At 55.9% G+C, this 24,706-nt stretch overlaps 1 protein-coding gene across 2 annotated transcripts in view; it reads left to right on the top strand.

Moving 5' to 3' along the window:
- Positions 1-4,745: 4,745 nt before the first annotated feature.
- plcb3 (phospholipase C, beta 3 (phosphatidylinositol-specific)) overlaps positions 4,746-24,706 on the top strand; it is a 63,850-nt gene continuing 43,889 nt past the window's right edge. For both annotated transcript variants that reach the window (XM_052045030.1, XM_052045031.1), the window contains exons 1-2: positions 4,746-5,048; positions 12,259-12,336. In XM_052045030.1, the coding sequence (XP_051900990.1) occupies positions 4,950-5,048; positions 12,259-12,336 (177 nt within the window). In that variant the 5' untranslated portion in view covers positions 4,746-4,949. The remainder of the gene's footprint in view (positions 5,049-12,258; positions 12,337-24,706) is intronic.

The raw sequence follows: 24,706 nt of genomic DNA, 5'->3' as shown, positions 1-24,706 counted from the left end.
CATCGTGGCTCGGGACGGCAACTGCTCTGCCCGGGACTGCAAGAAACTGCAGTAAGTTGTGGACACAGCCCAGCGCGTCACGGACACCAGCCTCCCCTCCATGGACTCTACACTTCCCACTGCCTCGGGAAAGCAGCCAACATAATCAAAGACCCCACCCACCCCGGACATTCTCTCTTCTCCCCCCTCCCATTGGACAGAAGATACAAAAGCCTGAAAGCACGTACCACCAGGCTCAAGGACAGCTTCTATCCCGCTGTTATAAGACTGATGAACGATAAGGTGGACTCTTGACCTCACAATCTACCTCGTCGTGGCCCTTGCACCTTATTGTCTGCCTGCACTGCACTTTCTCTGTAACGGTAACACTTTATTCTGCATTCTGCTTTTGCTTTTCCCTTGTACTGCCTCAATGTACTGATGGGATGAAATGATCTGTATGGATGGCATGCAAAACAAAGTTTTTCACTGTACCTCGGTACATGTGACAGTAATAAACCAATTTACCAATTTTAATTTACCAGAGATTTTCTCTTTGTCATTTCGCTCCCTCCTGAAACTCTCAGCAACATAAACCTTTCTCTCATGTCCAATTTTGACCAAGGGTCTTTGACCAAAAACCTTAGCTCTGTGGCTCCCTCCACAGCTGCTGCCAGACCTGCTGAGTGTTTCCAGCGTTTTCTGTTTTTGAGCTGAGAGATAGAGAGAGTGTGAGAGAGAACGGGAGGGGTGAGAGAGTGTGCATGAGAGAGAGACAGAAAGAGGGAGTGTGAGAGAGTCTGGGAGGGAGTGAGCAAGTGTAGGGGTGAGGGTGTTAAACTGGGAGAGAGTGACAGGGAGACTTGGGAGAGATGGGGTTTGAGGGATGATGTGTGAGAGGGAGAGAGAGAGAGCATGAAACAGGAGAGAGTGTGTGAGGATTGTGAGTGTGAGTCAATGTGAGTGGGAGTGTGTGAGAGAACGTGTCAGTGCGAGGGGAAAGGTGTGAGCGAGAGAAAGTGAGAGAGTGGCAAGAATCAGGAAAGAAAGAGTGACCACGTATCACCGCCCCTCCCACAGCGCGGCGCTCCCTCCTCACCGCCCCTCCCGCAGTGCGGCGCTCCCTCTTCACCGCCCCTCCCGCAGCGTGGTTCTCCCTCCTCACCGCCCCTCCCGCAGCGCGGTGATCTCTCCTCACTGCCCCTCCCACAGCGGGGCGCTCCCTCCTCACCGCCCCTCCCACAGTGGGGCACTCCCTCCTCACTGCCCCTCCCACAGTGGGGCGCTCCCTCCTCACTGCCCCTCCTACAGTGGGGCACTCCCTCCTCACCGCCCCTCCCGCAGCGCGGTGCTCCCTCAGGAGTGGGACCCATGGAGCTGGAGCCCAGGATGTCCGAGTGCCTTCAATTCCCACTTGGGATGTGTTGGGATTGGCAAAGGCCGGGAGCTGGGATCCTGCTGTTCTGCTGCCTGACACAAGGTGGCACCCTGTGGCCACATTCGGATGGAGGTCCCCGTCCCAGAGACTGGCCTCTCCTCTCATGTTGCCATGGTAACCCAGACCAGAACCAACCCGCTCTCCCCCACCCCCCACAACAACTGCTTGACTCCTGACCCTTCCTGGGAATGACCTCAGACCCCACCGTACTGTTTGCCCTTTGACCCCCGAGGGGTTTTGGACGCCATGACCCCTCCGTCCCTGGTTCTCTCCTTGGTCACCTCACCTGGCTGATCAGCTACCGGAGGCCTCACCCCTGCCCCCATCCCCCTGACACCCAGCTTATCCCAAACCCTGCACCCCACTGTCTCAGCTCCCCCTTCTCTGCAAACTGCCCACCCCTACACCCCTCCCCGTCTCTGTGACCCCCTCTGGCCCCTTCACCCCTGCATGTCTCTGTAACCCCCTCCGGCCCCTACACCCCTCCCCGTCCCTGTAACCCCCTCCGGCCCCCACACCCCTCCCTGTCCCTGTAAACCCCTCTGGCCCCCACACCCCTCCCCGTCCCTGTAAACCCCTCCGGCCCCTACACCCCTCCCTGTCTCTGTAACCCCCTCCGGCCCCCACACCCCTCCCCGTCTCTGTAACACACCCCTCCCCGTCTCTGTCAGTGTCCTGCTCTAATATGGTTCAGGGTTGGAGTTCATTTGACCATCTTTCCCTGAGGCTTCAGGGTTTAGTGACATTAAAGGTGCTATATCTGTGAAGGTTCCTTTTGTTGTAGATTCTTCCCATATCCAGGAAGCACGGATCAGGACCGTGTGTGGATTGTCCTTTTGAACCCGTCTCCTGGATAAATCCCAGAGCCTGGACGTCAGTGACAGCTCCCAGTGCAGCCTCGGCCCTTTATTTCGGGAAGGACGCAGTAACTTAGTCCAGAAGAGATTCACCAGACTCCCCTGGATTCTCCCATGGGATGAGAATCGGAGTCAGACAGCACGTAAACAGGCCCTTCGGCCCAACTGGTCCAACTTCGACCCCCATCGAAGCCTGTCCCATCTGCCCGCATTTGGCCCGTATCCCTCTAAAACTTTCCTATCCATGGACCTGTCCCTGAGGGATTGCCAGCAATGCCGGGGACAGGGTGTGGGTTTATGGGAGATATGGTGTGGAGCGGGAAGGAGCTGGGAGCCGATCTCCCCGGAGCGGAGCAGGTTAAGGGGAGGTTCAATCGGGGCGCTCAAACCCACCAGGGTTCTAATGGAGGAAATCAGAGGGAACTGTTTCTGGGTGGGGGGGTGCAGGAGGGCAGGAGAGTGAGGGGCAAGGAGTGAAGGTGCTCTGGGAATGAACCAGGAGGGGAACGTTTTCCCGCTGTGAGTTGTTGGGATCAGGAATGAGCAGAGTGGGCCAGGACAGAGGCGATTGGTCAAACAGCCTCCTCCCGTATAAGGACCGCCGCGCTGCGGGAGGGGCGGTGAGGGGGAGCGCCGCGCTGCGGGAGGGGCGGTGAGGAGGGAGCGCCGTGCTGCGGGAGGGGCGGTGAGGAGGGAGCGCCGCGCTGCGGGAGGGGCGGTGAGGAGGGAGCGCCGCGCTGCGGGAGGGGCGGTGAGGGGGAGCGCCGTGCTGTGGGAGGGGCGGTGAGGAGGGAACGCCGCGCTGCGGGAGGGGCGGTGAGGAGGGAGCGCCGCGCTGCGGGAGGGGCAGTGAGGAGGGAGCGCCGCGCTGCGGGAGGGGCGGTGAGGGGGAGCGCCGTGCTGTGGGAGGGGCGGTGAGGAGGGAACACCGTGCTGTGGGAGGGGCGGTGAGGAGGGAACGCCGTGCTGTGGGAGGGGCGGTGAGGGAGAATGTTAGCCTGTGATTGCCTCTTTGATGGTCACAAAAGTCCCACGGTAAAATGCTCTGAAGTGGGAGAAACTGTGTCCTTTGTCGGGACGATATCAAGCCCACCTCCCCCCCCCCCCCCCCCCCCCCCCCACAGTCTCTCCCTCCAAAAGAAAAATCAGTATCCAATTGTGGGAGCTTCCTGTGTATAGTTTGGCTGCAGGGTCTGTGCTTTGGGAAGGCCTGGCTCTGACATCTGGGTCTGGTTTCTGGGGAGCGAGAGCTGCAGGAACCTGTGATTCAGGGCCCTGTCTGGGTGTGTGCTGTATGTGCGTGTTTCCACATGTATTTGTACATATTTGCCTGTCTACGTGTTTGAGATGCTGTGTGCACATGTGGGCTTGTTGCACGTGTGTCTGCACGTTTGTTGATACGTTTGTGTGTTTTATGTTGACATTGCTCATGTTTGTATACAAGTGTGCAAGTGTGTGTGGCAGTGTATGGGTGTACGAGAGTGTGTCAGGGGGTATGTGCTGGAGCATCTGTCGCCTGTTCCTGTTCTGTAGTCTCCTTGTTCGACCTGCATGTGTGGCTGTGAGGGAGTGTGGTGCAATTGTGTGGTTGATGTGTGTGTGGGTGTGAGTGAGCAAGGGTGAACATGTGGGGGTGTAAGTGTGTGGGAGCTTGTAAACTTCTGTGTTGGGGCAGTGACTTGGAGTGTCTGTACATGTGTGTGGGGGTGTGCATGCATCTGTGTGTGGCAGGCTGCTGTGTGTGATTTTGTGTGTGGGAATGTGTGTGTGTGGGTGTGTGTGTGTGTGTGGGTGGGTGGGTGTGGGTGGGTGTGCAGCAGTGTTTGTTACTGTGTGTGTGGGGGGGAGTATACCAGTGTATGTAGCATTTGTGAACTAGTGTGTATGTGTACGTGTGTGTGGGAGGGTATCAAGGATGTGTTTGTGGGGGTATATGACAGTGCCTGTGTGTTTGTGAGTGTGTGAGAGTGTGCATTTGTGTGTGTGTGTGTACCTGTGTGGGTGAGAGTGTGCCTGTGTGTGTGCCAGTGTATGTTTGTGTGTACCTGTGTGTGTGAGAGAGTACCTGTGTGTGTGAGAATGTGTGTGTGTGTGTGTGAGAGAGAGAGAGAGATTGTGACTGTGTGAGAGTGTGTGTGCCTGTGTGTGTAGAGTGTGTGCTTGTGTGTGTGAGAGAGATCCAGAGTTCCTATGTGTGAGGGAGCGTGTGCCTGTGTGTGTGTGTGTGTGTGTGTGTGGTTGTGCATGTGTGTTTGTGAGTGTGCCAGTGTGTGTGAGAGAGTGTGTGCCTGTGTGTGTGTGTTTGAGATGTCAGTGTGGTTGTGTGTGACAGTGTGTCGGTGTTGTTGTGCATGTGTGTTTGTGAGTGTGTCAGAGCAGTTGTGTGTGTGTGTGTGTGTGTGTAACCAGGCACCTCCCTCAGCGGGCGCCCTGCCCCTTTAAATCGGAGGACAGTGGGCGGAGGCCCGCAGATTGACAGCGCGCTGGCGGCCACTGCAGCCCGGCTCGGAAACATGCACAGAGCCTGAGCGGCTTCTGGAGGGAGTGGTGCTCCGGACTTTTCTCTGCCGTCGGGGGCGTCCTTTTCGCCCCCCCCCCGCCCCCTCCCCACCCCCGCCGCCAGCCCCTCCCAGCGGCGGTGGGAGCCGGGTCCAGGGGCCGCTGGAGGAGGGACAATGGCCGGGGCTCGTCCCGGGGTCCACGCCCTGCAGCTGAAGCCAGTGGCTGTTCACGAAACGTTGAAGAAGGGAAGCAAATTCATCAAATGGGACGAGGTAAGGGGGGATTCGGGGCGAGGGGGGGTCAGAGAGGTGGCACCCTCCCACCACCACGCTCCCTACCCGGCAGGTGCACGCTCGGAGAAAAGTTTGGGAAAAGTTTTTGAAAAGTTTTCAGAAGTTTTGAAAAGTTTTGCAGGAAGTTTTGCTGTGTTCCTCCGGTCGCCGCTGCCTGAGCCGGGGTGAGGAGGAGCCCCCGGTCGGCTTCAACTTGTTTTAGGAGCGTCCCCACTCAAGAAAACAAAATGTTAGCAGCAGCCTGGGGATGTGTCGCGGTCGGGGAGGGGGCGTGTTGTCCGGGCTGTTGTGAGGGCTTGTAGTCCTCTTTTTCCTCCCTCTCCCTCCCCCACCCCCACCCCCTCCCCCTCCCCCCCGTCCCTTACCCCTCCCTCCCTTCCCCCTCCCTCCCCCTCCCCCAGCATTTGCCCACTCCTCCGGTCACCCCCGCCCCCCCACCCCACCCCACCCCACTGACCCCCAGTTTCTATCTGAGCGCCAAAAAAGGAATTGAGTCTCGGCTGTAAACACGGGCGGCGGGTCGTTTCCAGAAGTGAGATTCCAGGAGGTGGTGGTGGTGGTGGAGTGGGGGGGGGGGGGGGTGAGGGGGGAGAAAAGGGGATTGTACAAAAGGGGATCAGATGTGGTGGGGGGGTGAGGGGGGAGTGGGATTACTGGGGGCGGGATTACTAGGGGGGTGAGGGGGGGCGGGATTACTGAGGGGGGAGTGGGATTACTGGGGGTGGGATTACTGGGGGGGTGAGGGGGGGCGGGATTACTGAGGGGGGGTGAGGGGGGCGGGATTACTGAGGGGGTGAGGGGGGAGCGGGATTGGTGAGGGGGGAGTGGGATTACTGGGGGCGGGATTACTAGGGGGGTGAGGGGGGTGGGATTACTGAGGGGGGTTGAGAGGGGAGTGGGATTACTGGGGGCGGGATTACTAGTGGGGTGGGGGGGCGGGATTACTGAGGGGGGTGAGGGGGGCGGGATTACTGAGGGGGGTGAGGGGGGAGCGGGATTACTGAGGGGGGGTGAGGGGGGAGCGGGATTTGTGAGGAGGGAATCACAGAACAGAGAGCACGAGTGCCTTCTGTAATTTGAACCTATTCTCACTGCTCTCCTTGTGGGAGATTCCCACGGATTCTCAGGATTCTTTGAACTCACGCCCGCTCCTCCAGAGGACTGGCCGGTTGGGGAGGGGCTGAGAGTGTCTCCCGACACTCCTCTCCTGCCCCGGAAGTCTGTGGGCAAACCCTGGCTGAGATTTGTTGTCTGCCTTTGGAATGTCCCGGGGGTGGGGCAGTGGGGGTGAACGGGATTATTGAGGGGGGGGGTGGGGGTTAGTGAAACCCAGGCCCTGTCCCCTGGCGGGGCTGCAGGACCCTCTGTATCTTTCTGTCAGGACCCTTTGGCTAAATTCCTCAGGGCACAGTGCGATCCCAAGAACTTCAACGACCCCCCCCCCCTCTCGTGGGTAACGAGGCAGTGGGGTCTTCGCGGACATCTGAGGGGGGGGGGTTAATTTGCCACCTCTGTTCCTTCGGTGTTACCCCTGCTCTTGTGGTGTGTCCCCCTCTGAGGGGCAGGTCCCACACCCACCGGGGGATATTCCACCCCCCTTTACGGGACCTGTGGCAACATCTGTCACAGCTGGGGGACAGGGGAGGTGTCCCAAAGTGGTGGGACAGGGCGGTGGGTCACATCCATGGGGGTCTGGCTGGGGAAAGATGCCCATACTGGTCAAATAGCCTGTTGACTCTGCCTCCTCTTCCCTCCTTCAGACACTCCCCTCTCAGTCCTTCCCCGGGGATTCTGGATGGGGAGGGGTGGGGATTTATTGGGAAGGATTTTGGGATCATTGTGTGTCACTGTGCCAAGCGAAAATTCCCATTGACCCCACCCCTTCCCATTTACTCCCAACGGACCCCAGCTCTTCCTGTTCACTCCCACCATCCGGACTCCCAATGGATCCAATCTCTTGAACAGATCAACATCCTGGGATGTTGGGAACATTCATCAGGTTGGGCAGCGTTTCTGGAGAGGGAGCTGGAGTTGTTCTTCACACCTGGTGTTGATCCTCTCTGGAGGTGAGGGTGAGATGTGGAGGGGCAGCTCCCCCTCAGGGTCTACAGGGTCCCGAGGTCCAGACTTCCTTCCCTAAATCCCTCTGTCCCTAACCTTTGACCTGTCAAACCCACCCCCGACCCTCACCTCGAGTCCCTACGTTCTCTTGGGAACGCCGGCAGGAGTTGCTGTGGGAGGATGTGGGGTGGGAAGGGTTGGGATCGGGTGCGGGGTGGACAGGGTGTTATCTGCACAGAGTGACTCAGCTACAACAGACTCAGTTCCTGGATGCAACGTGAGAGGGAGAAAGTTTTGCAAACCGCCTTTGCTCTTTCAACAACATGCTATTAATCATTGTGCAATGTAAAAACAGGCCCTTCAGCCCATCGACTCTGTCCTGACCACCAATTACCATTTACATGAATCCTACATTAATGCCATTTTATCTCCCCAACCCCCAACGTTCTACCCCTCCCCCTTGCATAGAGTCGTAGAGAGATACAGCATAGAGACAGGCCCTTCGGCCCACTGAGTCTGTGCCAACCCTCAACTACCCACATTTTATTGCCCCCTTATTCCCATCAGCTACCTCCTATTCCCCCCCCACACACTAGGGGGCAATTAACCCACCGCCCCACATGTTGTTGGGATGTGGGAGGGAACCGGAGCCCCCGGGGGAAACCCATGCGGTCACAGGGAGAACGTGCAAACTCCACACACACACACACACACCCCACCCCACTCCCCACTCCCCACCCCCCCGGAGGTCGGGATTGAACCCGGGTCTCTGGGGCTGCGAGGCAATGACACTACCTGCTGCGCCACTGGGGCGAGCACTCAGTATGGGAGGGGGCTGTTCAGCCTATTTCTCGGCCTGGGCTTCTGTTGGTTTGCGTTGGAGGCCACAATGGGATCTTCCCTCACACCCAACCTCGTGAACATGTCTTGCTGAATCTTGATTCTGCTGTTTTGTTGCAGTGAGAGTGTGTTCAACCTTGCCTGGTATGTTGTCAGACCAGTTCTCCAAGTTTAACCAGAGGCAAAACCCACAGAAGGAGGCGCTCCCCTTGAGTTTTATCACCTTGACGAGTTCCCTCCACACTGTCCCATCACAGACTCCTGGGGTCAGACGCAGAGTGAAACTCCCTCTACACTGTCCCATCACACTCTCCCGGGGTCAGACGCAGAGTGAAGCTCCCTCTACACCGTCCCATCACACACTCCCTTGGTCAGACGCAGAGTGAAGCTCCCTCTACACCGTCCCATCACACACTCCCGGGGTCAGACGCAGAGTGAAGCTCCCTCTACACCGTCCCATCACACACTCCCGGGGTCAGACACAGAGTGAAGCTCCCTCTACACCGCCCCATCACACACTCATTCACCGGTGATTTGGTGAGAGTGAGCTTCTCAGTAATCCAGCTGTTCCTGGGCTGTTTTCGTTCCCCCTCCCTGCGCCCCACAATAACATCAGTCTTCAGTGGGACGGTGGGAGAGACTGATGAGGAGTTGACGTCATTGTTTATGGACACTGAACATTTGCGCAGTCAGTGTTTGCAGGGAAATCCTTTGGTGGGTTGAATGTGGATCCAACTGTTCGAAGGGTGGCAGAATGGGAGCCAGCTCTTCCCCCAACTCTGGAATCTCCCCAGCTGGGGGTCATCTGGGCATCCCATCCAGATGAAGGGTCTCAACCCGAAATGTCAACTGTCCATTTCCCTCCACAGATGCTGCCCGACCCACTGAGTCCCTCCAGCACCTTGTGTGTTGTCCCGTCTGAGGTAGTCCCATTTGCCCATGTTTGGCTCTTATCCCTCTGAAGTTTTCCTGCCCTCTTGTTCGGGGAGGGATGGCGGGAATGCTGGTGAAATCCTGGGACTGGCAGTCTTGGGAAGCTCTTCCTACTCGTAGAGAGATCTGGGATTCTCCCCCCACCTCCTTAAATAGTTGTCAAGGTTGGGAATAAATTGGGTTTTAAGGCAGGTTGTGACGGGCTATTTAACCAGAGAGAGGTGCATCGCAAACAACTTCTGCTCTTCACGTTACCTCCAAGGTAACGTGAAGAGCAGTTTATTCACCCCCCGCTCAGTTTGGGATCTTCTTGTCTTCGTCTCCCTCTTCGTATTTGGGGAGCATGGAGACTGGGGCCGTGTGTTGGACAGAACTTACCTACGGGATAAATCCCAGTCCCAAGATGTCAGTGACAGTCCCAGCACAGCTTTGACCCTTTGTTTGAGAAAGGATATTGCAACATTGGCGTTAGTCCAGGAGAGATTCACTGAACTCATTCTTGGTTGTAGAATTGTGGAGTCACACAGCGTGGAGACAGGCCCTTCGGCCCAACACATACATGCTGACCAAAGTGTCTTCCTGAGCTAGTCAGGTTTGCCTGCATTTGACCCATATCCTGTAAACCTTCCCTATCCATGAACCTGTCCAAATGTCTTCTGAATGTTGTAATTGTATCTGTCCCTACCACTTCCTCTGGCAGCTCGTTCCACAGACCCAGCACTGTGTGGAACAAGTTGCCCCTCAGGTCCCCTTTAAACCTTCCCCCTCTCTCCGCAAACCTGTGCCCTCTGATTTTAGGGATGAGACTGTGACCATCTCTGCCCCTCAGCCTCGTTCGCTCCAGGGAAAACAGTCCCGGCCCATCCAGCCTCTCCTTATAACTCGAGCCCTCCAGTCCTGGTAGCATCCTCGTGAATCATTTCTGCACCCTCTCTAGTTTAATGTCATCCTTCCTATAGCTGGGCGACCAGAACTGCACACACTACTCCAAGTGCGGTCTCACCAATGACTTGTACAACTGTAACGTGACGTCCCAACTCCTGTACTCAGTGCCCTGACCAATGAAATCCAGTTCCAAACATCTTCACTGGCCTGTGTATGTGTGAGGCCACTTTCAGGGAACTATGTATCTGTACCCCGAGGTCCCTCTGTTCTACAGCACTCCCCAGGGCCCTGCTGTTCAGAGGGTCGTCCTAGCACAAGGAGCTACAGAAGGTCAGCAGGTTGGGCCACATCTGTGGGAAGAAACGGTTAATATATAATGTTGCAGCTATATAGGACCCTGGTCAGACCCCACTTGGAGTACTGTGCTCAGTTCTGGTCACCTCACTACAGGAAGGATGTGGAAGCCATAGAGAGGGTGCAGAGGAGATTTACAAGGATGTTGCCTGGATTGGGGAGCATGCCTTATGAAAACAGGTTGAGGGAACTCAGCCTTTTCCCCTTGGAGTGACGGAGGATGAGGGGGGACCTGATAGAGGCGTATAAGATAATGAGAGGCATTGATCGGGTGGATAGTCAGAGGCTTTTCCCCAGGGCTGAAATGGTTGCCATAAGATGACACAGGTTTAAGGTGCTGGGGAGTAGGTACAGAGGAGATGTCAGGGGTAAGTTTTTTACTCAGAGAGTGGTGAGTGCGGGGAATGGGCTGCCGGCAACGGTGGTGGAGGCAGATACGATAGGGTCTTTTAAGAGACTGTTGGATAGGTATGTGGAGCTTAGAAAAATAGAGGGCTATGGGTAACTTCTAAGGTAGGGACATGTTCGGCACAGCTTTGTGGGCTGAAGGGCCTGAATTGTGCTGTAGGTTTCTATGTTCTAATATTTTAGGTCGGAGACCCTTGGTCAGAACTGGGTAGTCTGTGCTTCTCGGTCTAATGAGGGCTCTTCAACCTGTCATGTTAGTGCCGCTTCTCTCCTCACAAACGCTGCCTGACCTGCTGAGTGTTTCCAGCGTTTTCAGTTTCAGATTTCCAGCATACGCAGATTGTTTTCAAGTTTCATCTGGATGTTTCCACTAGTGGGAGGGTCCTGAACGAGGGGACGTGGTTACATGTCAAGGGGTTGGTCACTTCAGAGGGGTGGGGGGTGAATCACTGGAATTTTCTGCCCTGCAGGGTTCTGGAGGTGAGATTGTGGGGGAGTGGTATTTAAAGAGGAGGGAGATGCATTTGTTGAGGGCAGTGGGGAACCAGCACAGAAGAGATGAGGCCTGGAGCACTGAGCCATGGTCGTGTTAGGTGGCAGAACAGGCTTGAGGGGCCGGGTGGCCTCCTCCTGCTTGAGTGCAGAGAAAGGGAGAACCCCAGGTACGGTTGTCACACCTTGGAGCTTAGGGGGTGGGGCCAGGGTGGCAAAGGGCAAGAAATAAAAACCTGCAGATGCTGCAGTTCTGAAATGAAACTGAAATTGTTGGAAATGTCCGTCAGGTCAGGGTGCGTCTGTGGAGAGAGAAACGGTCGATGTTTCGGGTCGAAGATCATTCATCAGAACTGCCAGAGCTTCACTGTGTGTCTGACCCCGGGAGTGTGTGATGGGATGGTGTAGAGGGAGCTTCACCCTGTGTCTGACCCCGGGAGTGTGTGATGGGACGGTGTAGAGGGAGCTTCACCCTGTGTCTGACCCCGGGAGTGTGTGATGGGACGGTGTAGAGGGAGCTTCACCCTGTGTCTGACCCCGGGAGTGTGTGATGGGACGGTTTGTCTGCAGAGGTGCAGGGATGGAGGTTGATTGTGATTGGCTAAGGTGGTCAGGTGACACATCCGCTGTGGGTGCTGTCTGAGGGGGGTGGTAAGTGCTGGTTAATCACAGCCGATTGGTCTGGAGGAGGGAAATGTGGGGGGGCGGGGTGCAAACTTCAACAGTGTGATGCAGAGCACCAAAGTCTGAAATAAAATAAATTGTTGTAAATACTCAGTGAATCGGTCAGCATCCGTGAAGAGAGAGGAACCAAATTAATACAATCGGTGGATGATGTCATGTTGGAACTGGCCGTCACCCCCTTCACAGCCAAGGGGGTAAAAGCAGGGGCCGTGAGGGAGGGCAGGAGATCCAGGCTTGCAGTTGGCCTCAGCAAGAAATCCAGGCCAACGTAACGACCAGGAGCAGCTGGTTATCTGAAATGCTTCAATTAGTATTGCGGCTGGTGCATGGTCGGTGTCATGCCCGGGGAGGTCCGGTGTATCTGTATCCAGCATTGGACAGGGTCAGATGGTCCATTGACAGTGGGAGGGGCAATGAGGCTGAGGGGCTGTCCCTGTTTGGGGGGGGCGCGCGGGGGGGGGGGGGGTGGGTTTGGTGTTTGAGAGATGGTTTTGGATCCTCACTAACCGTGGGCTCTGTGTTCCTTTCCCAGGACCCAGCGAGCAGGACCCTAGTCACTCTCCGTGTGGATCCCCAGGGCTACTTCCTGTACTGGACCGGGCAGAACAATGTAAGTTGGACCTCTGTCACCCTGCACAGAACTACCCCGAATATTGACTGCCCTGTGTTTGGTCTGTTGTATTTACCTCCCAAGATCAGGGTTTCATATAACAATACAGTGAGTGAGGCAGAAAGGCAACAGGTGGTGTGACTGCCTGTCTGCTGTGAGGGAGAGAGGGAGGGAGTGACCTCCTGTGCAAACACTGTCTTGCACACAGGCAGCATGACTTGTGCTGAGAGTGCCCTGGGAGTGTGTGACGGGACGGTGTGGAGGGAGCTTCACTCTGTGTCTGACCCCGGGAGTGTGTGACGGGACGGTGTGGAGGGTCAATGGTGTGCAGGGGTTCAAGCCGGAGGGAATGGTCCTCTCTCCGGCCGGGACTGAGGGAATCTGGGATGGCTTACTGGGTGAGGAGGCCTGTACTTCCCGCACCTCCCTGCTGACACTTTGAGGCAGTGATCCCTCGGTATCTCGGGTTGACGTTCAGCGGGCGGACATTGTCCTGCGTCGCCTGCCCTCCCTGCCTCGCTGCCCTTCCTTTTACCCCGTCTGCCGTGAATGTTTGATGCCCTGAGGAGGTTGGGGAGGAGCGGGAGAGAGACAAACATTGCCCAAGGTGAGGTTCCCGGGATGTGGCGGCTGCTGGCAGCTGGGCTGCAGAGCAAGACGTTGCTCCGTCGCTGGTCTGCTGCAGGAGTGTCGCCTCGGAGCCTGCGGAGGATGTAAACAGGAACTGCGGGGATTGGGAAACATCCTGGTGAATCAGGCACGCCCCAGCTGACGTTTAGCAAGCAGCTTGGACCTTGGTGTGTCCACGGAGACACTCCCTGGTGACCTGGAGACCTGGGCGGGATGCGAGAATGTGTGTGGCGGGACCCCTCCTTCACTTTCTGACCAACTTCTCTCAAGGGTGAACAGTGAGCACTCGGCCCCCATGTTCTTGACTGACAGGACGGGCAGGGAAACACGTTACCCCACCCCCCCATTGGCTGAGACCAGGGGCATTGGGGGTCCCACTGGATGTACCCCAGGCTCTGACACGTCCCTTGAAGGGGCAGTGTGAGGGGGGTGATTCTGGGGCTACCTAACCTGTCCCATTGATGTTGATGACTGAACCACTCCAGCTCCCTCTCCCTGCTCCAAATGTTCGTGGTCCTGCCCCCTCCAATCAGAGCTTGGTCACAGACCTTTTCTCCCGCACCCCCACCTCCCCCCCCGGCGATGGATCCGGGTTGGATGGTGCTGATTTGATTCTGTGCTCATACCCCTGCCCCGTCCGTGTGACCCCCCCACCCGCCCCTTCCTCTGGCCCCCATTCACCACCCTCTCTCTGTGACCACCTGTGGCCCCCTAAAGCCATCCAGGGTTTCTGCTCTCCCTCCACGTCCACATCACTCCCAATTCCCAGTGTTGTCCCACTGACGGCTGTGCCTTCAGCTGCCTGGGCCCTGAGCTCCAGAATCCCCCCCCGCACCCCACCCCTCTTTTTAGATACCCCATAAAATGTACGTCTGCTTGAGCTATTGGTCACCAAAGTTCATGATGGGACTTAACCTCGGCTGCTTTAGACTTGAGCTACAGAGTCGCTGTTTATTCAGGGTGAGGGTCACTCACTGTACAGAGTCACCGTTTAGGGTGAGGGTCACTGTGTAACTGTACAGAGTCGCTGTTTATTCAGGGTGAGGGTCACTCACTGTGTAACTGTACAGAGTCACTGTTTATTCAGGGTGAGGGTCACTAACTGTACAGAGTCACTGTTTATTCAGGGTGAGGGTCACTCAGTAACTGTATAGAGTCACTGTTTATTCAGGGTGAGGGACACTCACTGTGGAACTGTACAGAGTCACCGTTTATTCAGGGTGAGGGTCACTCACTGTAACTGTACAGAGTCACTGTTTATTCAGGGTGAGGGTCACTAACTGTACAGAGTCACTGTTTATTCAGGGTGAGGGTCACTCAGTGTAACTGTACAGAGTCACTGTTTATTCAGGGTGAGGGTCACTAACTACAGAGTCACTGTTTATTCAGGGTGAAGGTCACTCAGTGTAACTGTACAGAGTCACTGTTTATTCAGGGTGAGGGTCACTCACTGTGTAACCGCACAGTTGCACTCACTGTAAGTGTCACTGTTTCTCAGCAGTTTTGTGTGTCTGAGTGTGTGGTTGGGAGTTCCCGTTCACTGAGGGTGGGGGGGAGGTTTTGGAAGTGATGTGAAAGTGACTGACTGTAGGACCAGAACATGTCCTCTCCCAGAGCCCTTGAGGCGTGGCTTGGATTTAACCCTTTCCTTGGCACTGCATCGTCGAGTGGTCGGTGAAAGGAGAGGCTGTAACGGCACGTTGGAGCCCTCAGTTTTCCTGCCCCCCACACCCCCATATGATGGTCAAGGCAATTTTGCCATGGAGAACATGTCCTTTTTAAAGAGCTCTGGTGAGCAGGAGGGGCCCACCTGTGTGCAGCTGCCCCCTCGCCCTCCATGCCTCAGTTGGAGAGTGGAGTGTCGGGGATGAAGGTGGGGAGGGGTGTCGGGGATGGAGGGCAGGGTCACGGAGGGGAGGTAACAATGCCGAGGGGATCGATCCCACACTCTGGATGGAGTCGTTTGTCAGCGAACTGAGGCTTTGTCTGCCTGTTTTTGTTTTGTGTGTGGGGGGGGGGGGGGGGGGGGGGGGGGGAATGTGAGCAGCATGTAGAGATGGGATCCCATGTAGGGAATTTCCTCCCACCTCTTTCCCCCCCCCCACTCCCCAAACCGCATCCACCATGACCCCCTTTGCAGGAATCCCGGCACCTTTCCAACACGCCTTGCACCATCCACTGCCCCCTCCCCGTGGCTTGGCAGACATCCCAGCGCGCAAGTGGTCCCGAGAGCGTGGGTTTTGTCCGGAATATCCTGGGGAGGGGCAGGAATGGTTTGGGAAGAGTATCTCTGAGCTGAGGGTATGGCCACCACTGGCGCCTGCTGGGAGTTACAACCACAAGATATAGGAGCAGAATCAGGCCATTTGGCCCATCGAGTCTCCCCACCATTCAATCATTGCTAGTTTTTATTTTTAAACCCCATTCTCTCCTTGCCAGTCAAGAACCTATCAACCTCTGCCTTAAATAAACCCAATGACTTGTCCTCCACAGCCGTCTGTGGCAACGAATTCCACAGATTCACCGCCCTCTGGCTGAAGAAATTCCTCCTCATCTCAGTTCCAAAGGGACGTCCCTTTATTCTGAGGCTGTGCCCTCGGATCCCGGACTGTCCCACTCATGGAAACATCCTCTCCACGTCCGCTCTATCCAGGCCTCTCAGGAGGTTTAAATGAGATTCTCCCCCGTCATCCTTCTGAACTCTTGAGTACAGGCCCGGAGACATCAAACGCTCCTCAGAGCAGAGAGATGGGAAGGATCGGGTGCCTCAATCCAGAGGGCACCGATTTCGGGGGTGGTGGTGACAGAGACCCTTGTGAGATTTCGGTATCGAGATGAGCACTCGGAGGCAGAGAAAGCTGAGGGCCTGGCACTGGTCTGTGGGATCGGTGCAGATTAGTTACCAGGGCTACGGTGGGCCAAAGGCCTGTTTCTGCCCTGTCTGACCCCCAAGAAGTTGGGAGAGGCGGTGGTGACCGAGGGGCATGGTGGAATTTGGAGAGAAGTCTTGGGACTGTTTTTAAAATGCAGAACTCTTTTACCAGGAGTTAGACCGGGGCACTGGGAGTTAGATGCAAGCTTCCCTCCAAGAAGTAATCTTGGGAACCGTCGGATCGGAGGACGTGCTGTGGGTGTCGGGGAGTTTATGACTTGCTCGGAGTTCCCAGGCCCTCTCGGCTAGCTCATCTTCCCCTTGTGAATTAAGGAATTCAATCTGCTGGCAGTGGTCCTGGGCAGTGTGCCATGGCTTGTATCTGCTGCTCAGCCCTCCCAGTGGTGTCAGAGAGTTTGTGTTCGCGTATGGGGGACGGGGGGTGGGGGGGGGGAACGGATGGGGGGGGCTTCGTTCAAACCTAGCTGAATATTCCCACAGGCTGCTTGGGCCTACAGATGGGGAGAAAACCCAGCCTGACACATGGACATTGACACCCCTCATCGACAAAACCCCCCCCCACCCCCACGTCAACACTCGCTGCTTTGCACAAACATCCCACAGTCTGGTGTCTGTTCAAGTGACGTGTTTACAGACTTATTGTCAGCTCCTCCTGCACAGCGTCTCTCTGGCGCTCTTTCTCTCTCGTGTGCTCTCTCCATATCTCTCTCGCACGCTCTCCCCCTCTTTCTGTCTCTCGCGCGCGTTCTCTCGATGCCCCTTGCCTGTCCCGTCCCCTGGTTCCCACCACTCTGCCGTATCTCCATCTCCCTGGGCCCCTGAGCTCCCAGATTCCCTCCCTAAACCTCCTCACCTCTGTCTCTGGATGCTTCTTGCACCTGACGTGTTGGGCTGAGTCCACGGTGACCTCTCCCAATGTCGCTGTGTGTTACTTGCTGTCCGGCCCGAGTTATTCCTGGGATGGTTTACCAGGTTGGGGTTGCCACGGTGACTGGCGTGTGTTGTTGAGCTGGCGTTTTGTAGGACTGGGGCCAACCACAGGGACGCAGAGGCAGTTCATCTCCCGAAGACTGGCCCAGGAACAGGCCATCGGCCCTTTACACATTTGGAGGAGTCTGTTCAGCCCCTCGACTGCTATCCCTCAGTGACTGATCTGAAGCTAGCTTTGTGCAGGCTCTGTTGCCAACACAGGCTCCTGGTTCCAAATCTAGGGGGCCCATTTTGGGGCTTGAGCTTCACGTTTGTGGCCCAGGCTCCCGGATTGGGGGTGGTGGACGTTGGCAGGGAAGAGGAGCCAGTCCAGGTCTGGGCTCCAGCCCGAGACCCAGGCTCCAGACTTGGCCTGCAAGGGTTTGGGCCCTGTTTCTGAGGAAGGACGTGTTGGCCCTGGAGAGGGGCCAGAGGTTCACAGAACTATCCTGGGAATGAAAGGGTTAACGTATGAGGAGCATTTGATGTCTCTGGGCCTGTACTTGATGGAGATCAGAAGGATGAGGGGGGCTTCTCATTAAAATCTACCTGATACTGAAAGGCCTGGATAGAGCGGACGTGGAGAGGACGTTTCCATCAGTGGGAGAGTCCAGGATCCGAGGGCACAGCCTCGGAATAAAGGGACGTCCCTTTAGAACTGAGATGAGGAGGAATTTCTTCAGCCAGAGGGTGGTGAATCTGTGGAATTCATTGCCACAGACGGCTGTGGAGGACAAGTCATTGGGTGTATTTAAGACAGAAATTGATAGGTTCTTGATCGATGAGGGGATTCAGGGTTACGGGGAGAAGGAGAAAACAAAAATCAGCCATGATTGAAGGCTGAAGTGGACTGGATGGGCCAAATGGCCTAATTCTGCTCCTATATCCTACAGAAGCCCAGGTTTTGGGCCTTGGGATTGTACTTTGGACACAGGGAGGGTTTGAAGGGTGCCGTCAGGGGCTGAGGCTACTGATTTGGGGCCTAGGCTCCTGTCCCCGTTCATAAGAGCCCCATACGAGGCTTTTTGAAGCTCCACGGTTCGGTGTCAGAGGTCGAACTTTGGTTTTGTTTTGCAACCGGTTTCTTCCCCCAATTCCTTCCCCTCTCCCCTCATGGCTTGAGGTTCCTCTAAGGCACGGAAAAGAGGAAGTGAGCATCAACTGAGCAGTTAATACTGTGCTGACTCTGACCTCTGGGCCTATCCGTCTTGTCAGGGGAGGGTGGGTCGGAGGGGGGGTGCGGAGGGGGTCAATGTATTCCGGAGTGAGTGTCCCACACAATGTCGGGGAGGGCACCCTCCAAGTTGCAGACCCCTGGGCCTCTGAGCAGTGGGAGGGCTCCAGGCTTAACCCCGCGGCAACCTTCAGTCTGCTGGTCTCTCCAAATTCCCAACCGGATTTGTCGGGGTTGTTAAAGGACTTGCCGGAGTTGGGGGAGAGAAGCTGGAGGAGTGAGTGGGGTGGGGCAGGGGGCTGGATGGACCCTGAAGGTTCTGTACTTCCTCTTGACACAGGCTGTTCAGCCCGTTGAGTTGGTGCTGGCTTGTGTGGCAATCCCACTCCCCCCTGCTGCTTATCCCTGTAAACTGTCCCATCATTGTCCCACTACAATTGCCCTCAGCTCCACCCGCCCCCACCCCCCCAAGACTCTACCCCACACCTACACCTAGAAACGTAGAGAGACACAGCAGGGAAACAGGCCTTTCAGTCCACTGAGTTGGTGCTGACCAGCGACCACCCATCTCCACTGATCCCAGTTTTCCATTCTTCCCGCTTTCCCGTCAGGTGAGTGGCCTGTGAGCTTTTCCCTGGTCCAGATCATGGTTGCTTCACTTGGTTTCTGTTGACCTCTGCCCTATCTGGTTAGGGTCTGAACCCCAAGTTCCCCTAATTGAGTTGGATCGTTTCCTTAAGGACGCCCTTCTCATTCTGTTCGGCCCCACGAGTCTATGCCGACCGCAAGCACCCGTTTGCACTAATCCCACCTCCCGCCCTACCCATCAACTTGCCCACACACCAGGGGGCCAGTTAACACCCCCCCCACCCCCCACCCCCCACCCACACACACACACACACACAGCGCTGGAGGTGGGGATTGAACCCGGGGCTGTAAGGCAGTGGCTCTTCCCGCTGCGCCACCTGAGGTGGAGTTAAGGAAACTGGAACTACTTTGGACAAAAATCTGAGGCAGGTGGAACGTGGAGGCATCAGAACCGAGCTGGTTCAGTTTCCGGACGAGTTAAGAGCTCGTTTAGCTACACTTGACCTGGTTACGAGTGTGGTTAACTCCTGGGTTCTCTGATCAGGATAACCAAACTTTTACTGTTAAGGGGACAGATGTCCCCATTTCATGGTAAGACAGGGCAGCTTCGAGGGGCTTGAATGGCTCTCTGAGTCCCGTCCCTCAATGCTGCCTCCTCCCTGTTCTGAACGAGCTTGGAATCGGGTAGGGAATTGTTGTTTCTCAAGTCGGTGCATTAATCGTCTGCCTTTGGCAGATGTGGAATGCCAACACATAATGGGGCAGTGTGCTGAGCAGAGGGATTGTGTTACAGGGCAGGGCGGGAGAGCGAGGGAAGGTTTCTGTGCAAGTCTCCAAAAGGGGAGAAATAATCCTCCTTCCATGTAACCCAAGTAGGGAGTTGGTGGCGCTGTGGGTAAATCCGCTGTCTTGCAATGCCAATGGCCCCCAGTTCGAATCCCAGTGTGTGGAGTTTGCACATTCTCACTGTGGCTGTGTGTTGTTCTGGTTTCATCAGACAGTACAGGAACAGGCCCTTCAGCCCATCATATCCGTGCTGAGCATGATGCCTGTCCATTGGTGAGACCCGACGGGAGATTGGGGGAACCGCTTCGTCGAGCACTTTCATTCCATTCCCCCCCAACAAAAGCCAGGATCTCCCGGTGGCCACCCACAAATTCCACGTCCCTCTCCCACGCCAACATGTCTCCTCTACTGCCTCGTTGAGGCCAGACCTAGGTTGGAGGAACAACACTTCGTATTCTGCCTTGGGACTCTCCAACCTGATGGCATCGACATCAATTTCTCTAACTTCTGGTAACCCCCCCCCCCCCTTCTCCTCCCTCCCACCACCTTTATATTTCTCTCTTGTTCCCATCTCCCACCCCCTCTTCCCTCACCCCCCCCCCCCCACCTGATACCGGCCTCTGCCCTCTTCCTTTCCAGTCCTGATGAAGGGTCTCGACCCCAAACGTCGACTGTGTATTTCCCTCCACAGATGCTGCCTGACCCACTGAGCTCCTCCAGCGCACAGTTGCTCCAGATTCCGGCATCTGCAGAATCTCCTGTGTTGCTGAATGAAACGAGATCCCTTCTGCCTGCACGTGACCCCTATCCCTCCAATCCCTGTGTACTCGCGTCTGTCTGACAGGCTCTTCAACACCTCTATCGAGTCTGCTTCCGACACCACCCCTGGCAGCCCGTTCCAGCACCCACCACTCTCTGTGTAAAATAAACTTGGCCCACACATCTCCTTTGAACTGTCCCCCTCTCACCTTAAATGCGCGTCTTCTAGTATTTGAAGTTTCTACCCTGGGAAAAAGACTGTCGACCCCATCTATGTCTCATAATTTTATAACTCCTATCAGGTCTCCCCTCAGCCTTCGCTCCAGAGAAAACAACCCAAGTTAGTCCAACCTCTCCTTATAGCTCATGCCCTCTAATCCAGGCAGCATCCTGGTGAACCTCTTCTGCACCCTCTCCAAAGCCTCCACATCCTTCCTGTAACAGGGGCGACCAGAACTGCTCACAATCCTCCAAGTGTCCCACCTGCCTCTGAGACTTTTGTCCAAGGTAGTGGCTCATTGGCGCAGCAGGTAGAGCCACTGCCTCACAGCCCCAGAGACCCGGGTTCGATCCCGACCTCTGGCTATGTGTGTGTGGGGAATTTGCACCTTCTCCCAGTGACTGCGTGGGTTCCCCATGTCCTACATATACAGAGTCGGTAGGTTAATCGGCTGCTGTAAGTTGTCCCCTGGTGTGTGGGTGAGGGGATATGTGAGAATCTGGGGAAGAATAGCTGCAGGGGGTAGTTCGGTGGGGCAGTGGGATTGTTCTGTGATTTGAAAGGTCAAAGCAATACCTCCCCAAATCTCCGGGGCTCTTGGTAGACTCATGGGCGTCCTCAGATGGGACAATGCTGGGGTGGGGGGGGGGGTGCAGGGCAGGAGGAGGCTGCTCGCTGTCTGGAGGACAATGAACATTGACCTGTGGGTGGGGGACAGAGACACTCCCTTTGAGCTGGTACTGGGAGGTGTGGTGGAGATAACCAGGGTCACAGTTCAACCAATGGAGCTTATCATTTTCCCCCTCTTTTTTCCCCCCTCTTCTTCTCCCCCCCCCCCCCCCCCCCCCAGCAGTTGGGAAGTGCAGCCTTGGGCTGTGATGCACATCACGGTGGAATAGCCTGCTGCCATTTCACTAGTGGGTGTAGTAGAATTGATGGGGGTAGGGTGGGAAGTGTTCCCCTTCTCCCCCCCCCCCCCCCCCCCGGCAATAACTGCTGCCGACAGTCAGGGTTAACACTTGGGGGGCAGGAAAGGGTTAAACCCCGGGAGGGGTAGCAGTGCGGAGCACAGCCGGGCTGCGGTGCTCAGTGGGTGTTACTCACCACGGGCTTCGGGAGTGCACGGCACAGATTAGCAGCGAGCTGTGATTTGTTTAACGTCGCTTGTCTGCTCCAGACAAGATCTTCAGGTCAAAGTCTGTTTGCATTGACAGGGCTGGTCTTGGCACAGAGATGGGATCAGTGGGAGGGAGGGAGGGACAGAGCGAGCGAGGAATATGGGACGCAGTCTCTCCCTCATACTTTCGGGAACACAGCATTCAATTTAAGCACAGCAAGCTCCCACGTCAGTGATATGACGACACCCAGGTCTCTCAGTACAGCACAGAAACAGCCTTTGACCCACAATGTGCCGAACTAACTAATCAAACTAAATGAATTCCTTCTACCCACACAGTGTCCCTATCCCTCTGTTCCCCAGGCAGTTCCCCTCCGTTGCCTGCGTGGCATCCCTCGCTGCTCCGTTCCCCGTGCAGTCACATCCCTATCCAACAGCCTCTTAAACCCCTCTGTCATATGTCTCCACACCCACCCCTGGCAGCCCATTCCAGGCGCCCACCACTCTGGTTTTTTTAAACAAAAACTTGCCCCACACATCTCTTTTGAACTTCCCCCCCCTCTCCTTAACTGCACGCCCTCTAGTATTAGACATTTGGACCCTGGGGACTCTACTTGGACTCTACACTGTCTACGCCTCTCACTTTTTATAGATGTTGCTCGAGGGACAAATCTCGGTACCCGGAGCGAGATGCGGGCTTATACAGCACGGAAAACAGGCCCTTTGGCCCAACTGGTCCATGCTTACTAAGTTGCCTGCCTGAGCCAGTCCCATTTACCCGTGTTTGGCCCATAATCCCTCTAAACCTTTCCTATCCACATACCTGTGCAAATGTCTTTATGTAACTGTACCTGCCTCTACCACGTCCCCACCACCCTCTGTTGTTGGGGGGGAATCTTGCCCCTCAGGCCCCCTTTAAATCTTTCCCCTCTCACCTTAAACCTGTGCCCTCGGGTTAAAGACTCACTGACCCTTGGGAGGAAGACTGACCGTCCACCCTATCGATGCCCCTCATGGATTTATAAACCTCTGTAAGGTCACCCCTCAGCCTCCTTCCCTCCTGGAGAAAAGCCCCGGCCTCTCCTTATAACTCGAGCCCTCCGGTCCCGGTAACATCCCCGAGAATCTATCCTGCACCCTTCCTATCGCTGGGCGACCAGAACAGCGCACAGTGCTGCAGCTGTGGTCTCACTGGCCACTTGTCCAGCTGTAACACGACGTCCCAACTCCTGTACTTGGTGTTGTGTCTGATAGGGACCCGTCTGCCAAATGCCTTGGTTTTTTTACTCTCCTGTACTTTGTTTTTTGGTGGTAGCCACGGCGGGTTTTACCTCCTCACTGACAGGGTCTCGGTTCAACGTCTTGTCTGCTGTGGGGGTGGGGGGGTCTCCCCGAGTTTGGGCCCTGGGGTCTCTGGAATGGGAGCAGGCGGGAAATCTCCAGGTCCTCCCTCTTGACAGGAAGGTGTTGGGACAGTGGGAGTGAATGGGAAGGGGTGGGGTCCTGTTGGGGGTGAATGGGAAGGGGTGGGGTCCTGTTGGGAGTGTGGGGGGTAGGGTCAAGGCTTAGCGTGGCCCACGAACTCCCCTCCCCCTTCACTCTGAACGGGAGCCCCCTCCCCATCGAGGCAGGATGTCGGTGTGTGCGGAGTGTTCAGAAACTGGCGGCGAGATGTTTTGATTTATCCGGGGCTGGCGTCGGCCAACTCCCTGAAGCAGGCTGCTGACCTTTGACCCTCTTCCTTGCCTTGCCAACGGGAGTTGGTGTTCCAGGCCGTGTTCTGGTCTTTGGCTTCCTGCCACCCTTCCCTTGGGCGCTCGCTCGCTCTCATGCCTCAAGAGAACTGCCCTTATCTGATCCAGCCCCACTGGCGTGGAGCCACTGTCTTCTGGCATGTACTTGTCATAGGTTGGTATGCGGTTACTGAGGTCTGTTTGTTTCTCTCCATGTATTTAAACCATTTCCTATTTGGGGAACTGATTTCTTTTTTCCTGTGTGTGTTTAGTTTGATTGGTTTCTTTGGGATGAGATTCCCTGGAGATTTTTTGTTAAGCTTGTCCTGGTGTTCCTTAATCATGGAATAGTTCAAGTCCCCAGCTGCCAGTCCAGGTCCTCCTCCTTCCCAGGGTGCTTTGAGTCTGTTCCCTGTCTTCCTGCATCCCAGAGGACTTCAAGCTCACTCCTCCTCCGTCCCAAAGTGCCTCGGATCTCTTTCCTGCCCGTCCCAGTCCTGAAGACTTGCCGTCTCTTTCCCGGTAAAATGTCTCCCGTCTTCCCAGATCCCAGAACACGTTTTGGGTGTGTTTTCTATATGTTCTAATCTTCTCCACGGCTCAGGATGCTGGAGGTCCTCCTACATCCCAGAATCCTTTCAAGGGTGTTGTTCCTTTCGTATCCCTGAAGAACTCTCCCATCGCCTTCCAGTCAACCCCTGACCATCCCACGTGTAGTGGGACCCTGGTGCGATACAATGACGGACTCCCCCTTGGACCCACCTGATCTGACGTCTCCCCATTTCCCAGCTGGCATTCAGTTGGGGACACCTACCCTGTTCTGCTTTCAGCAGTGGCCTGTAGACCTTCAGGGTCTACCTGAGGTGGCCGTTAGGGATCTTGGTTTGTCTTGTGTGGGAAGGCAGTGTCGATGGTGTGGGGCTTCCTCAGAACTGGGGCTCCCTTGGATTGCGTGCTTTGTGTGTCTGTGAGTGACCCTGTCTCTGTGACAGCAGCATCGAAGAGTCCAGCACAGGAACAGGCCCTTCGGCCCACCATGTCTGTGCTGAACGCAATGCCAAATTAAACTAAATAAACCTGCCTCTACATGATCCCCCTATCCCTCCATTCTCTGCATATTCATGTCTTTGTCTAACAGCCTCTTAAACCCCTCTATCATATCTGCCTCCACCACCACCCCTGGCAGCACATTCCAGGCACCCACCACTCTCTGTGTAAACAAACAACTTGCCCCATACATCTCCTTTGAGCTTTCCCCCTCTCACCTTAAATACACATCCTCTGGTACCCTGGGGTAAAGATTCTGACCATCTACCCTATCTATGCCTCTTGTAATCCTCTATCAGGTCTCCCCTTGGCCTTCGCCGCTCCAGAGAAAACAACCCAAGTGTGTCCAACCTCTCCTTATAGCTCACGCCCTCTAATCCAGGCAGCATCCTGGTGAACCTCTTCTGCACCCTCTCCAAAGCCTCCACATCCTTCCTGTAATGGGGGTGACCAG

Source organism: Pristis pectinata, chromosome 38 (assembly GCF_009764475.1).
Source record: "Pristis pectinata isolate sPriPec2 chromosome 38, sPriPec2.1.pri, whole genome shotgun sequence".
Taxonomy (NCBI): domain Eukaryota; kingdom Metazoa; phylum Chordata; class Chondrichthyes; order Rhinopristiformes; family Pristidae; genus Pristis; species Pristis pectinata.
This window is presented reverse-complemented; position numbering and strand designations above follow the sequence as displayed.